Source organism: Protobothrops mucrosquamatus, unplaced genomic scaffold (genome assembly GCF_001527695.2).
Source record: "Protobothrops mucrosquamatus isolate PMUCROS unplaced genomic scaffold, P.Mucros_1.0 scaffold874, whole genome shotgun sequence".
Classification (NCBI taxonomy): domain Eukaryota; kingdom Metazoa; phylum Chordata; class Lepidosauria; order Squamata; family Viperidae; genus Protobothrops; species Protobothrops mucrosquamatus.
The window spans coordinates 1,141,152-1,158,539 of NW_015387128.1; the positions used below are offsets into that span (position 1 = coordinate 1,141,152).

At 37.3% G+C, this 17,388-nt stretch overlaps 1 protein-coding gene across 1 annotated transcript in view; it reads left to right on the forward strand.

Moving 5' to 3' along the window:
* The window catches only part of SHOC1 (shortage in chiasmata 1), a 75,047-nt gene that overhangs the window by 20,999 nt on the left and 36,660 nt on the right, over positions 1 to 17,388 (forward strand). Inside the window, exons 2-6 of the mRNA XM_029284730.1 lie at positions 4,746 to 4,830; positions 5,529 to 5,658; positions 7,600 to 7,681; positions 13,579 to 13,757; positions 15,830 to 15,992. Coding sequence (XP_029140563.1) covers positions 4,746 to 4,830; positions 5,529 to 5,658; positions 7,600 to 7,681; positions 13,579 to 13,757; positions 15,830 to 15,992 — 639 coding nt within the window. The remainder of the gene's footprint in view (positions 1 to 4,745; positions 4,831 to 5,528; positions 5,659 to 7,599; positions 7,682 to 13,578; positions 13,758 to 15,829; positions 15,993 to 17,388) is intronic.

Here is a 17,388-nt window from a genome sequence, read left to right on the forward strand (position 1 = left end):
TTTTGCCAAACTCTCAACAAACCAATCCTTATTATATGATTTCTGAAGGTTTTATCAACTTTTTTCTGCATAAAAAGATAAGCATGCCACCCAAAGTACAAGTCCCATCCTTCAACATTCAAAATCCCTCTGTTGGACAAATTAATCCAATCAGATGGGCCTTTTTTATCCTTTTTTCATGATGGCATTATACAAGTGTATAAGCACAAAAGGAGGAAGAATTAAAATTCCAAAGGCCAAATAAAAACAACAACAGAACCAGGGAGAAATACTGGGCAGGAGAATTTGGTGACACATTCTCCCTTCCCTTTTCCCTCCTTTTCCTCCAACCATTAGCAGCTACTTACATATTTATGCCTTGCCTTTCATTTTTCATAGTATCTCCATTTCACCTGTTGTTTTTCTTAAGTCTTGGGATTCTTTTCTTCGGAGCCAGATTCCAAAATGTCTAAATTTAATGTGTTAATATAGGGAAGCAATCCCTACTTAAGTCTGGTTAATTTTTTTTTACATACAGACAAACACAACACATACAGTTTTCAACATTGCAGGAGCAAGATCCTGATTCTCCCTCAGACCACAGCCTTTAAAGCAGTGTTTCTCAACCTTGACAATTTTAAGGCATGTGGACTTCAACTCCCAGAATTCCACAGCCAGCATTGCTGGCTGTGGAATTCTGGGAGTTGAAGTCCACATGCCTTAAAATTGTCAAGGTTGAGAAACACTGCTTTAAAGGATAGGCCGAGCTATAAGAAACAGAGCCAAACGCTGCAAGGCCTCTCACTAGGAGCGATTTGAAGCGAGGTAATGTTATCTTATAGTCCAGGGTTCTTCAAACTTGGCCCTTTTATGACTTGTGGACTTCAACTCCCAGAATTCCTCAGCCAGGCACACTGGCTGAGGAATTCTGGGAGTTGAAGTCCACAAGTCATAAAAGGGCCCAGTTTGAAGACTCCTTGTTATAGTCCCTCCTTCCAAAGCTTTTTTTCTTCCGAAATATTTAAGGATTCAGCTGAGCTGGAAGAGAGAAGGTTACTTAGGTCTTAGCTGGTTTGTCACAGCCTTATTGATTTAAAAGCAACCATGGGAACACTTTAGTCTCATGATCAAATCTAATTAGAATGCTAAGACTATATGTCTATGGGCCTAATGACAGTATGTGAAATGAGGCCTATGTGGCCAGTAGCATTGTGTCAATTAAATGAGGATTACACTGAAATATGCTTGCAGCATTTTAAAATTAAAATTGATACCACATTGTGTGTAATCCTGTTTTATCTATAGTAGCATGAGAGGTTTGAAATTATAAAACTAATTTGTTAATGTGCTTGCTGTAGCGTTCACCGATTTACCACATGAAATGTTCAATGGGTTGGGCGAGTTTTTAAATTTCAGGTAGTCCTTGTTTAGCAACTACCACTGGCTAACTCAGTCTCAAGCAAATCAGTCATTAAGTGAAATTGCAACTGTGCTTATGATTTTACTTCAGCTTTCCTTTGCTTTTTAGACCTGCAAAAGTCATAAATATGATTGGTTGTAAAGTTACTTTTTTATCACAATCCTAACTGTAAACAGTGGCTAAACAAGACAGTTGCTAAACAATAATTACCAGTATTACTGCTACTAACAGCCAATATGTAAAGAGGCTTTAGAACTAGGAGTAAGACTTAATTAATCCTTCTAACAACGCAATCCTATCTTGGCAAAAATCTTTCCAAGGCAGTTTTGGGATTTTCTGTTTTTTTTTGAAAAGCATGCAATTCTGAATTGTGGGATTCAGCAAGCAGCTTTTTCAAGGAATTGGGGAAACAAAAAATTCAACTGCCTTTTCTAATTGAGGAACCTTTTTAATTCATTGAAAGCTATTTCAAAATGCTTCCTCACGTCATGCACAGAATTATGTAAGTGATGTGGTTATTACTGGCCTGTGGTTTGACTCCTAGGCTGTGGTTTATCTTTTATAATATATTATGTTACAGAATTGCTTTTAAATGTTGTCAACTGCCCAGAGCCACTCTTGTGAGGTGGGTAATTATAGAAACCAACCAAACCAAATAAACACATAAAACTAAAAAGAGCTTTCACAAACTAGATAGGTAATATGAAAGAGGCCTCTCTTTCTCTTGCAGATATTTCTGCCTTAGGCAGACTAGTGTTCATTAGGTTGAGAAAATAATGATCTTTTGTATACTCTAGGTCAGGGGTATCAAACTGCCGGCCCGCGGGCCGGACGCGTCATCCCAAAACTGTGCCCACCCCATTGCCGGCAATGGAGAAAAAACTCCGATACGTCGTGCGACGTCAAGTGACGTCGCAAGTTTGACATGCCTGCTCTAGGTCTAGGGCAGTGGCTTTTAAAGGGGGCAATATGGGCCTATCTTGGGGGTAATGGAGCAGTTTATAATTGCTTGTTTGTGATTTGAGGAATCCGTTTGGGATTAACACTGTCCAGATCCTTAAGTAAAACAAAGGTGTGTGAGGTATGTCTATGAAGATTCCCAGTCATCCAGGTCATGATTGTCCCAAAGGTGCTTTTTGAAAAGGCAAGTGGATTTTCTTTGTTTTTCCTTGAAGACGTTTCACTTCTCCAAAAAGCTTCTTCAGTTTTTGAAGAAGGGGAAGGACCTGAAGAAGCTTCTTGGATGAGAAGCGAAACATCTTCAAGGAGAAAAAAAAAGAAAGTTCACTTACCTCTTGAAAAAGCACCTTTCAGACAGTGTCTGCGGTATTTTTGTTCGGGTAATGACATTATTTGAGAGTGGAAAAAGGGTAATTGAATCGTATAATTTCAGAACTATTGCTCTAGGGGCGGGTGTATTTTAATTTGCGCCATGTAATGCAAAAATCACAAGATTTTGGTAGACACTGTGATAAAGTGCTTGATTTATCCTACCTAAAATGGTTGGCTGCACCAAAAAAGCAATATCAGTACTGATGAGGAATGGAAAAAAACATTAGTTTTGCTCTGTCTTCCTTTGCAGCTGGATTCAGATGTATTGCAACTGGGTGGAAAAAGAAAAAGATCATTTCCCATTGCCAGAACCTATCATCTTATCAAAAATTGTTCTCACTTGCTCAAAAATTAATTTTAAAGCAAAACATAAAATATGCTACACCTTCACTTTAATATATACATTAGTTCTGTTTTCTAACAACAGACCAGAACCCAATACAGGTAATCCTCGACTTACAACAGTTCATTTAGTGACCATTAGAAGTTACAGTATCACTGAAAAAAATGACTTATGACCATTTTTTCATACTTAACGACCGTTACATCATCCCCATGGTGACATGATCAAAATTTGGATGCTTGGCAACTGGTTCATATTTATAAACAGTTGTAGTGTCCTGGGGATTATGTGATCACCTTCTGACAAGCAAAGTCAATGGGAAAACCTGATTCACTTAACAACCATGTTACTAATTGCAGTGATTCACTTAACGACTGTGGCAACAAAGGTTGTAAAATGAGACAAAACTAATCTAACAACTGTCTTACTTAGCGACAGAAATGTTGGGCTCAATTGTAGATGTAAGTCGAGGACTACCGTATGCTGAATTTATTGGCAAGGAACTAGAAACCTTCCTTCTAAGGAAAGAATTCTAATATTCTAATACTGTGTTTGGTGCTAATGGTGCTCCAATTTGAAAAGGAAGAAGGCTGTAATTAGCATTTCTTTCTTCCATAGTTGACATATTAATTAAAACCAAAATTGTGAAACCTTTTGAAGCTCTTCAGTAAGGAGTCCAGCCCAGTGAACTTGGGGATCATTTACTAGCCTTCTTTTCTATATGTAAAAGGGGAAGAATGCAAAGTGTTTGATTGTGTTTTTTTTAAAATAGAAACTACATGTCAGACCTGCTGCCATCCTGTTGCATCAGCCTTGTTTAGCTAAATGTCAGACTGTCATAGTAATGGGGGATGAACAGTGGTGGGATTCAAATATGTGAACAACTGGTTCTCTCTGTGGATGCCGCTTCCGGAAGTCCGTTCTGGACCTGGGCAACAAAAAATTAACTACCAGTTCTGCAGAACTGGTGCAAACTGGCTGAATCCCACCACTGGGGATGAAGAGGCTTGGGCGTGGGGGGAGAGCAGATGAGAAAACGAAAGTGAAAGCCTTCGTACCATCCTATGGAGGCTGCAGCCTGTTCCAAGGTCACCTGATGGAATACAACACCTTCACATCACTCATCTGGCGACCAAAGCAATTTATTTCAAAGGAATTGATCATTCACTGATAACAGGGAGGAGGGTAGATCGCAAGGGAAACATTAACTGCTTAGTTTGGACACCAAACGCTAGATTTGGCTTGCTACTCTGTAACCACTTCACCTTACTAAAATCAGTGCTTTTTTTCTAAAAAAAAAAAGGTGCCGGAACTCACACACATCATACAACCCGCCTTCCCTACAAGGTTTCATCCAAAAAAGGTGCCGGAACTCCGTTCTGGGCGTTCTATGAGAAAAAAAGCCCTGAGTAAAGTATACTTTTAACTGCCATGGTTGTGGAAGACTTTCTTTTCTGTTGACCAAGTTGGGGCGGCTCACACTATCTAAATACACTTTCTTGGTTGCCTCCATATTTAAAGCAACATAATGGCAATGTTCCTTATAAAAATGATTTAATTGTATTCTTGGTTTTGTATGTAAAAGATCCATTAGAAATTACAAACTGTAAAAGATGCTTAATTTATGTACAGGATTTTCTGATGGCCATCTTTTCTATTTTCTTGTTTCAGACAGTTAAACTTGAAAATGTATCACAAAATAAGAAATACTATATTTTCACCTGTGAAATACCATGCAATTGACTATTCTTATGAGGTATGGTATCAAAGTTCTAAACGTCTTGGAATTTCAAAAATATAATTGGAATAGAAATAGAAGAGAAAGCACGTAATTAAAACTTATTTCTAATTTTGTTAGTAATAATTTTAATAAAATTAATAATTTCATTAGTAAAAGTAATTTTATTAGTCTGATTTTTTTTGTTTTTGATAATATATTGTATACAAAAAACTATTTATGTAATCTTGTAAAATCATATCATTTTAGGAAATCTGCCAGAGTACTGAAACTGATTTTTTTTTTCTAACTCCTGTGTATCTTACTTAAGAACACATTTTGATAGAGATTTTTTATTTAATATTTGCTTTTTCTGGGGGAGGCATACAGAAGGTGAGGAGGCATTACATTTATTTTATTTTGCTTTAGAGAAACTAGCCAGCATAACCTAATCCAAATAAAAAAATGCATTTATGCTAAATCATCCTATTTAATATATAATGAGAGCTACAATATTAAATATACTCAACTGAAAAGCAAGCCCCACTAAACATAGTTAGCCTTACTTAAAAGTAACATATAAAAGTTATAAAATACCCCAGTGGGCCTTAAATTTTAGCTTTACCAATCTATGAAAATTAGGAGCTGGGTGTGAATTTCTGCATTTGATCAAGTTGGTTTAAGAGCAACTTGGAAAAGCTTTACTCAGGATCATGTGATCTATTTTCCTTCTGCAGAAACTGACAAAACAGAGAATTACCTTTCAGTTGTTATCAATTCACATCCCTTTTAGTTTATATCAGGATATACATTACTATCATGATGGAAAATTGGCTGATAATAAATATAGAACACCCTGGACAAGAGGTATGTTATATCTAACTTTCACTTTTAATTTATATATTTTAAATGTAATAGAGAAAGTCAGTATAAGCTTGACCAAGTTCCCCCTATATTATTAACTTGTGGAAGAAATATATTTTCTCAGTAGTCTATAACAGCCAGTAACTCTCACATAATCAAAATAATTGTTCAGGATACAATATAGCTATCCTTATTTATATAAAGTTCTAGATGGGACCCACTCTGCTGTTTTTTAAAAGAGCCATCCACCTACACCTTTGATGAGGGAGAATGAGACCCCTTGCTTTGTTTCCATCTGGTCTGCCATTGCCATCTTGCCCTCTATTATCTTGATTTTTCTCCTTTTATTGCTTTTATAGGTATTGTAATTTCTTTTCATTGCTGTGATCTTCCCAGATCAGGCAGCATACAAGTTATTGTATCATATCACATTATATCATATCACATAATCATATTATTTGTTGGTATGTTATAAATATGTTACATATGAATTTCCTAACTAACTGAGCTAACTTTGGGACATAGGATTCTATCTCTAGCCATTCTATTTATTCCACAGGATAGACACTATTCATCTATTATGTCTTCTAGCATCATCCATTATTGAGGCAATGTCCACATTATTGTTATTTTGACACTACAATGGTTGGATGGCTCTAGAAAATGTTGCAAGTCACTAGTGGGGTTTCTGCCTCAAAAAAGTTTTTTAAAAATATTTATAGTCTGAAATTCCATGAGCATGCAGTTATTTTATGCATAAATTATGTACTACAAATTGATTCCTGAATATGAAATTTTTTAAGAGACAGTGGCTAAGACACTGAATTATGCTGTTATTTTAGAACAAAAAATTGTGTAAATTAAAACATCAGAGATAGCATATGTGCCAGGAAAAAAAAATATGTAGAAAGATGTCTGTAAATTTATATTTATACTAGCTGTACCCGGCCACGCGTTGCTGTGACTCAGTCTGGTAAAAGCGTGTGTTGCTTTTACGTCCAACAGATGGCGCTGTTTTTCAAAAAAAAGCATGTTTTTACCTGTCACAGGTGTGACATCTATATAATAGTAGGTATATAAAAACACGCGCGTATTCGAATGCAGCGTTGTGTCAAAATTTCAAAGCAATCGGTGAAGAACTTTCGGAGATTTAAGATTTTGAACAAACGAACATTTACATTTTTATTTATATAGATAGATAATAATACACTATGACTTGCTGCTTCTTGAAGTGATTAGCTTGGCTGGCCTTATTTCACAGATGGGTGGACTAAGGGATTGGGGCTGCCAATGAATAAGCTGCTGTTTTTTATTTATTTTTTTCTCTCTAATTTTTTGGGTTTTCCTTACTTGCTTTCCCTAAACTTCTGTAGAATCTGATCCAGTCAACCAATTATAATGAAATACTGCTTTCAGACATGCATTTTGATATGCATTCAGAATGGTTCATTATAATAATTTTGGGAGAAAAGCAAACACCATTCTGTAGCTATCAGTCTTTCATTTTTTTAATCAGTCATTTCTTTAGTGGGACAATAAAGAGAAATACAGTTTCATATACTCTGCTTTCATTGATTTAAGAGCTGTATTTCATTGACTACAGTACTAATAGTTATAGTCCTTCCTACCTGTTCACTTGCAACTGCACAAAATGTGCAGGTTATTTAAAAATAGGTTACGTTTCCAGAATGTCAAAATATTATAATGTCTTCATTTTGAGATTCGCTCCACACCATGTGACTAGAAGAACGTTATTTCTAAGTTCATAGAATCTCTGTTAATACTGTGAACATTACTCAAACTAGCTATATTTCTCTATCTGGAGGATTCCATAGACTATCCTCATTATAATGTTTATTTCATCTTTTAGGATTCCTCCTTGAAAGATAAATAAAGAAATAAATGGTTACCGTATTTTTTTTCTGTTTTCTTTTTTTGCTCTAGCTTCAGCTGATTCCACTGTGATGAACATTTCAGTACTTGATATTTGGAAAAAGTATCTCTTCACTGAAGATCTCTTAGAGACGTGAGTCTTCTTTAAAGTTGGAAGCAACACTCAGTGTTGGCTTCCAAGTTAATTTACACAGGGATTTTCCAAATGAAAGTGCCAGCTGATAATGGGACAAAGGTTACTTGAGGATAGGGAAATGCTGTTTCAAGATGGCAAATACTAGTTCAGAAACAGCAACAGTATTGCTGCCTTGTGTTTGAAGGGGAAATTCATGTCCCTATTGGAGAGGATCCTTGACTTGTTCTATCTTTTGGTATCTGGTTGTCAAGTCAGCTGGTGTAGTTTTAGAAGGTCTTAATTGCAGAATTACTACCATGCCAAAATTAAGGATTAGGAATGCAGCAAGACTTGTTGCCTTGGTAAATGGGAGGATTTTTAGTGTATTAACCGTCCCTTATACCAGGGCTTTTCAACCAGTGGTACGGGTACCACCTGTGGTACATTGGCACCTGGCAGGTGGTACGTGACCATCCTAGAAAAGTGGTAGCGGGGGAGGGGAATGAACTGAACCGTTGGCAGCACCGCACAAGCCTGAGCGAGAGATGGCTGGAGCTGCAGGGCTGTCAGGGCTTAGTGGAAGCACCAGGATCAGTGCCGCTTTCCAGCTGATCGGCGCTTCTTCAGGGCTGTCAGGGCTCAGTGGAAGTGCCAGGATCAGCGCCAGGCTCCAGCTGGAGCTCAGCGCTGATCCTGATGCTTCTGCTGAGCCCTGAAGAAGCACCAATCACCTGGAAAGCAGCACTGATCCTGGCGCTTCTGCTGAGCCCAGAAGAAGCGCCGATCAGCTGGAATGTTACATTCAGATGCTTAGCAACTGATTCATATCTATGACGGTCACAGTGTTCCAGAGTCATGTGAAGTGACCAAAACCTGCTGCAACCACCCAGCAGACGGGGGGAATAAAAACCAAACACCCCCCCCACCCCACCCCCGCTGCCAATCCTCAACAGAAATGCTCACAATGAAAACCTTGGACAGGAGGAAGAGTGCCACCGGGTGCTGTCTTGCTCAGCTATGGCTTGGGGGGGCACTTTTTTCAGTGCCATTGTAACTGCGAACAGTCAGTAAGCAAACTGTTGTAAGTCGAGGACTACCAGTACTTTATCACTTTTTTCCTCTTTTTTTTTGGTCAGAAAGTTTTTGACACCTTGCTAGGCGACTGGTGGTACTTGGATGTTGCCATATCCTAAAAGTGGTACAATGGGTGAAAAGGTTGAAAAGCCCTGCCTTATACAGCTGATTAAACTATATGCTAGTTGTATAGCTGTGGTGGAATCTGGACCTGAAGTGAAAGGAAGAGTGAAAATACTGGCTTGAATTGCTGATGGGGAGGAAGCAGCGGAAAGCAGATCCTTCCTAAATGGTGCCGTGCTTATCTAGCAGTTCCTGTAGTGAGTGTATTATTATTCTGGTGAGCTTCCTGTCAGTAGGCAAGTAGTGATGAACATATTCTGATCAGCTCCCTGTGTCATCCTAGTTCCTTGTGCTTGACAATAACCTTGTTCAAAGGACGCAATTTAAAGATTTATATCTCAAAATAAAATAAAAAATGGAGAAGACTGTCATAGCATTTAGGACCTCTAGCTATTTCTGTGTAGGCAAATGAAAGGCAAAACAAGATGACCTTATTCATTTACAGATAATTACAAATTGTTACTAGAAGAAAGACTATTGAGCATAGAATCTGAATCAAGCTATTTAAATTAATAATTTTCTAACATTGATTTGTCATTAATGAAAAAACTCTTCGCTCTTCAAGGTTAATACATTATAGTAAAAAGTAATTTTTAAACAGTCAGTTAAGCTGAAGTCTTTACAAATGGACAACAGATAAGCTAAAATAATTAATCCATTGATACTTTTTATGTTTTTGGTCCTCTTGTTTTCCAGAGATTATATTGATTTTCTGCTGACATTCCTGTTATTAAGCCAAAAGATTGATTGGAGAGTCAAAAAATTTTAGTTTCAGACATACAGTACTAGAAAATTCAATAGAAATTGAAATTTAAAAGAAAAAGGAATGGTTTTTAAATCTGATCTTTGTTAAATAAAATGTATAGGCAAAAAAATATATAAAGCCATTAGTAACTTTTATCCCATTCAGTGATTATTAGAGAGGCATTTTCCTATTACGTTGCATTTCCCATCACGAACTTCAAAGAGCTATATACTATAATCTAGTAATTATTATGCATCAAGTAATCTAATCTTCCAAAATTTGGAGTGGGCAGAAATCCAGTAGGGCCTGCTTTAACCATCAGAATATGTCTGGATTCAAATCACTACGCTGCTCAACCACGACATACCCAGATTGAGCTGCTTCAATCCTTTACCTCAGACCAGGTTAGTTTTCCTCCAGTTGGTTTCAATGGAAGAGGTAATTTAACAGATTTTTTTTTTCTCCTAGCATTTTCCCACAAGTGTGGGGTACAATTTGCAACAGGAATTGTCTGACCAGCTTGTTGCCTGGGCCTAACATTGTGAGCTGAAAGAGAGTGGCTGGCCCAGTCATCCAGCCATCTTTTATGCCCAACATAAATCTAGAACTCACAGTGTCCTGGTTTTTAGCCTGGTACCTTAAACTACTTCCATGTGCTGGACATGTTCAGGCAGAGGTTGATATCCCCCTTCAGGGCTGCTTTAATTTAAACTCCTATCCTGAGTCTAAATCCTGTATGATTTAAATGACCTTTTCCAAATTTGTAACTTTGAGGAGGTTTCCACAGGGCACTAATTTCCTAAAGCAGTTTGAAGCCGGCCTGCTCTTGTTTCCACTCCTGCCAATCTTGTTACCTTCAGAACATATTGGGAACCCAATGAGCCAAATGATGCTGTTGTACACGCTCCCAGGTTCAGCTTATAGTCATTCGATCATATGCAGATCTCCCCTTGCTCTCTGCCTGGGTGTCCCAGGTAGATGTGCCTACAGCAGTGGTTCTCAACCTTTTTAATGCTGCGACCCCCAACTGGTTGTAAGTCGAGGACTAAACCGGTCGTAAGTCGAGGACTAAACCAGTCGTAAGTCAAGGACTATCTGAGGCACTGCTGTCACCAAACCAGACAGTGATGCAGTTTGTTAAAATGCTTTCAATCGTGCCTCTGTAAAAAGTGGCCAGGACAGAAGGAGAAGATGTGCCCTCCCATAGAATAATTCAACCAGTCGTAAGTCAAGGACTTTCCCTGCCCGGGAGCGCCGCGCATGCGTGGTTCCGCCCCCTGCGCCGGCTGAGGCGTAGCTGGCAAGCGGCAGAGACGGAGCAGGCCGACCACCAGCTGGCCCAGCCCAAGGGAGGTAAGGCACCCGCCGGAAAAGAGGGAAAAAAATGGCGGACAGCCTTGCTTGGCGACCCCCGTGAAATGGTCGATCGACCCCAAATGGGGTCGCGACCCATAGGTTGAGAACCGCTGGCCTACAGCGTACAAAATAGATAATGTGGGTCAACAGCCAGAAAATTATTTAGAACACACTAATTAGAAAATTAGGAAAAATAATTAGGAAATCATTGTCATCCAAACACTGAGGCATGTCGGGTTCTGATGAAATACACAAACCCCAAATAATTCACAATGATAGAAAAACTATATTTGTTAGAACGTATAATTGCTCTCTCACACACTCATGTGTTCATACCCAGTTTCTCAACTAGATTGCCAGGCTTTAGATAGAGAGACAGAAGCCACCAAGTCTGGCTCCAGGATGACTCCAAGAATGGGTGGGCTTCAGGAATTTTGTATCACCCAAATCCTTGTTTTGTTCTTTCACAAGTATGGTAGTCACAGGCAATCTCTTGCTCAGGATAGGAGTCCAAATTAAAGCACCCCTGAAGGGGGATAACAACCTCTGCCAGAACATCTTTCAAAAGTATGGTAGTTGCACTTTGTTTCTTGATTCACAACTCTAGTAGCTGTCAGTGGAATTAAGAGATACTTTCGGTATGCTCAGCCTTCTTTTCAATTTTCAGGTGGAACAAAGGATATTTTGATAAAGCTCCTGGCTTTTGCCTTCTTTGCATTTGTGTCTGCTGCATGTTTAGATTATGGTGCCTGAACTGCCAATCTGGAGAATCAATTACTACTACCCTCATAACTACATTGTCAATACATCTTGTGTAGAGTTATGAAAACTGTGTCCTTGATAGGCTATGTCACTTCATGAAGACATATCTCTGCCTCATTTGGAGATATAGGTGCATCGCTTCATTTTAATGAAGTGTCAGAGGGGATCCAATCTACCTTGATTAATAAATCCATCCTGCTATCAGCAGCTGCTGTGCACTGACAGAAGCTACTGTGACCAACTAAAGCAAAACAGCACAGCTGAATTATTATATGGGAGGGCACATCTTTCTCCTTCTGTCCTGGCCACTTTTTACAGAGGCACGATTGAAAGCATTTTAACAAACTGCATCACTGTCTGGTTTGGTGGCAGCAGTGCCTCAGATAGAAAGTCCATACAGAGAATGGTAAGGATAGCCGAGAAGATCATAGGAAGCTCGCTTCCTGGTATTCAGGATGCTGCTTATAAGTGCTATGTGCTTAAAGCTCAAAGCATTGTTAGAGACCCCACGCACCCACTTTATGGTCTGTTTCTGTTGCTCCCCTCTGGGAGGAGGTTTCAAAGTATTTCTAGCAGGACTACCCGATTCTGTAATAGCTTTGTTCCCTATGCCATCCGTCTGGTAAACTCAACAAGTTTCGTTTTTCTCGCCATGCACATGTATACATAACCCGAACTAGACTGTTGTTTCTCTGTGTCATATAACATATGTGGATATATGCACAATTCTGTATTTATTTATTTATTTTTGACATATTTATGTAATGTATATCAGAGGTGGTGACCCTTTGAGAGCTGTATGCAATGAAATTTAATTTTAATGTATGCCGATTAGTGTACATTCAAAGTGACAATAAAGTTATTATTCTATTCTATTCTATTCTATTCTATTCTATTCTATTCTATTCTATTCTATTCTATTCTATTCTATTCTATTCTATTCTATTCTAGAAATGAGGTGCCTTCAGTTTAATATCCAATGATACAAAGAATATCTATTAAAATCTGCATAGCGGTTTTCTTAGCAGGATTCTCCAGAAGTGGTTTGCCATAGCCTCCTTCCTAGAGATGAAAGAAAGTGGTTGGCACATAGTCACCCAGCTGGCTTTCTATCTAAGATAAAACTAGAACTAAGAGTCTCCCAGTTTCTAGCCTGATGTCCTAACCACTATACCAAACTGGCTCTCAGTAGTAGGATGAAAATATTTGTTTACCAATTATTAAAAGCCTGCTGAGAATTGTGAAAATGGAATGATACTATGTCATCAGCTCTGTACTTATATTCTTTTCCTAATTTCTTTCAACATGGTTATAGGCAATAGCACTGGCTGGGGTGGGGGAGAAAAGGTGACATGTTTTCCATAAAGCACATTTTTTTAAGTTACAAAATTAGAACTCTTGTATAAGCTCTTCCATAAAATTATTAGTGTTCCTCAACTGGAATAATCAAAATTTCATTAAGCCCACCTCATAAAAGGGGAAAATATTAAAAAAAACAAACAGGCTAATATTTTGCATCATTGCTATTTTGTACCTACCAAGGGAAGGTAAAAAGAGACAGATATTTGGACAATTTGAGTTAAACATTTGACCAGCCAAAAATAAATTGATTGAAATGCTGAGCGCAACCAATGTTGTGGGACCACAGAGACTGGAACTATTTTTGAATTGGCATAAAGTCTTTATATAAGTCCAGATTCTGTCTTTACTGGGATGGAACAGATGTTATTATTATGAAGTAGCTAGGTAAGTAATTAACAGTCACAGCACTTTGCAAATCTATCAGAAATAAGTAACCAGTACAGATCGTTAATATATTTCATGGACTAAAATATTTTAACTTTTCACTATTCAGGAAACCCATTTCAAATACTGCCTTCCATACTCCCAGTGAAGATTTTGAAATTATTCCAAGTTCAAATCCTTGTTCTCAGTTCAGTACAGAAGATTATATGCTTATGAAACTTAACAAGGAGAAACTAGCTGATAGAAACCGACTGCAGCTGGATTATTTTCCAGTTGCACTTAAAGAAGGTAAATTGCATTCCATATTTCATATGTCCAAGACTTCTAAACTATTGTGGCATGGCACAAAAGTACAAAATTGTACACGCCTGATACTTTTTTCTCCCCCTGAAGTAAAATTAGAGTCACATTCTACTCTTGTCATTAGAGGACACTATTATTTTGTGACTATTGTGATTATTGTTCTTGGTTGGAAATTCACAATGAGAGCCTGCTGAGGCTTTTTCTAATAGAATTAATTAAATGTACACTCAAGATATAATACTCTTAAAGTATGTAGATAATAATAATAATAATAATAATAATAATAATAATAATAATAATAATAATAATAATAATAATGATAAAGTTGGAAGGGACTTTGGAGGTCATCTAGTCCAACCCCCTGCTCAGGCAGGAAACCCTATACCATTTTGGACAAATGGCTGTCCAGTTTCTTCTTAAAAACTTCCAGTGTTGGTGCATTCACCGCTTCTGGAGGCAGGTTGTTCCACAGGTTAATTGTTCTAACTGTCAGGAAGTTTCTCCTTAGTTCTAGGTTGCTTCTCTCTTTGGTTAGTTTCCACCCATTGCTCCTTGTCCTACCTTCAGGCGCTTTGGAGAATAGCTTGACTCCCTCTTCTTTGTGGCAGCCCCTGAGATATTGGAACACTGCTATCATGTCCCCCCTCGTCCTTCTCTTCGTTAAACTAGACATACCCAATTCCAGCAACCATTCCTTATATGATCTGGGTGTGGGGAGAAACATTGTATTAATTCAAAAGCTTATACTGTTGAAGTAACATTGCTGACTCATCCTGCTTTGACCATATCTGCATGTTGACTTGAAGATGCTATCTTAATCATTCTCAAAAGACATGCCAATGTGGTACAGAGTTCCTTTCATCCTCAGACCAAGATTAGATACTTTTTTTTCCTGAGGAAAAAAATACTTTTTTTTCTGAGGTTCTGAGGAAAGAGTATGACTGAAGTAATCTTAATTCTCAGTACCCCCATGTAGCATGTTGAATGGGATGCAGGCAGCCATATGGATGAGGAATTTCCCACTAAAAAAAGGAAGGAACCTCCTTTATTAGTTTTCCACCATGCCTCATGGAGGTGAGGTTTTAGAGGCTAAAACTGAGACATAGGATGGGTGAAGGCTTCCTAATACACTAAAGCAGGATCAGAAACTCTCCACATACCTTGCAGATCAAGTTCTGAGGGTTGGCTAAATCTACCACTCTAAATTTGACTCTTCCGCCAACTCCAGTCCATATTTGGGAGAACAGTGTATGTTTTCCCTGCCAATTGCTGCACTTTAACTTGGTCTGTGCTAAACGATTCGGATCGCATTACTCATTGCCTTCATTAACAAGAAAGAATAAAGGCCAGCATGTTCATGCTGGTATATTTTGTGCTGATTGGAGGGATAGTGTGTTAAATCTACTGTCTGAGGAATTCATTGGTTTTAATAGGAATATGACTTTTGCCTAGTCTTAGTGCAATAGTACCACTGCTAGGTGTTAAGGAGAAAAAATGGTTTTGAATGATAATTTGATAATGATTAATTTATTTTTTAAAAAAACTAAAGGAAAATGGATACATGTGTCTAACAAGAAAAAAAGAGAAAAGGAAAGTCTCATGCAAAAGATTTCAGTAAATTAAAGATGTGTATGATCTTTTTGTTTTCTTGCAGCAGCAAATCATCAGACAACATTGCAAACATCTGTGAAAATTCTCTCCCAAATCTGTTTGCCATGCTGTACTGAGCACTCTATCTGAGAAAAACAAGTGTAAAGCCTCCTTGGACTCACAGAATTAGTATCATAATTCTTTCAAACAAAATAATTTTGAGGAACCGGAATATTTAATATCTGCCATGTGCTCATAAATGTTAATTAATTGTTCTTGAAAGTAAATACATTTTGATTGTAATTTTGAATCTCTGAAAATGTAGTAATTTTTAACTACAGGAATTAATAAGTTATGTAACGTGTCCAAAATACGTAAAAATGCAGCCACTATAAATAGTTCATACATACATGCAAAATGATTGATAAAGGTTTCACATTGATATTTTTCATTATTATATTATTAAGGTTTATATATTGAAGAAGAACTTGTTTTCACTAATAATTTGACACAGTCTGCTAAACGTCTACCTACTCTGCAAACACTCTTGAGTCGGCTAAGTGTTTTCCAAGTACAAGATCCCCTTTTAAATTTTAAAGGTGACAGTTTCATAGAAGAAGACATATTGAGGTATTGCGCTACTAAATGAGATGCAATAAGGGTTGTATATGATTATTATCTTAATTTTTGTTTTTGATCTTATTTCTGCACATTTTAATGGTTACTTATGGCAAAGTAGGAGATCACTTTGATAAATGTTTGTGACTTATAGTTATAATAGCTATACTGTAGTTTTACATAGTGGCTGTGCTAACATGGAACAATAAACTAAAATTATAGAGAACTATTGTAAATATGCTGCATGGTAGTGTGAGACTATTGCCATTTTTTTAATATTCATTCTATTCAGTGGCTCCACAATGCAAAAATTCAGTGGCTCAAGAATGCAACAGTGCTTATGTGTGACTCTTGAAGAAGTCATTTTCAGCCAAAGTTTCATTATCTGTCTTTTTTGGAATCCCAAGATTGGGGGGGAAATATTAACAAAATACTTATTTTTGTCTTATCCACAGTTATTAACAAGAGGAGCCAAAGAGAAAAAAAACAAACTGAAGGCACACTAATTAGTTGTCGGTTGCATTTCAGACCCTAATTTGATGCCCACCCAATACCACTAGTAGCAATGCTGATTGGGGATGATGGAAAATGCTGTTTGACATATCTAAAAGTATCAAGCAATGAAAAACTGCTATATACAAATGACCCATTCATCCCTAAGAAGCTTATTTTCAAGTTGTGATTTCAGTGGAATGTGCTAACTTTAATGGATGAATAGATAGATTCAGATTCAAAACTGCAACTAATTATCAGTGAATTTCTAGTTTATTATAGGAAGCAAAATTACAGTGTGCAACTATACATGAAGGAAAGGGGAAATACTAGATTTTTAAAATTTAAGAAGATGCAGTGCTTTTTTTCTAAAAAAAAAAAAAAAAAGGTGCAGGAACTCACACACGTCATACAACCCGCCTTGCCTACCCTACAAGGTTCCATCCAAAAAAGGTGCCGGAACTCCGTTCTGGGCATTCTATGAGAAAAAAAAGCCCTGAGAAGATGAACTAGCTTCTGAGTTGTTTACAGACAAGTGTATCTGGGATATAATTTAAAAGTTCATTAACCTATTATTCTTCAAATTCATGGAACATTTATTTAATGAAATACATGTTGCCTTAACAATTAAGATATATTTCAACATTCCTATGCCTTAGAGAACAGCTTCCACTAAAATGATTTGGACATTATACTATTCAGTTAAAGTATTACCACCTTCATCTTTCACTTTTTGGTGTTAATATATGGAAAATGTTTTCTAAATTATTAAAATGAAATCATCTTCTAATCCCCTTTGAGGAAGATAGATGGCTATATAACTTTGATAAATAAAAAATATTCAATAACATCATGCTGACATGCTCCACATTTATTTTTCAACATGTCTTCACTTATATATAACTGAGACTGCATA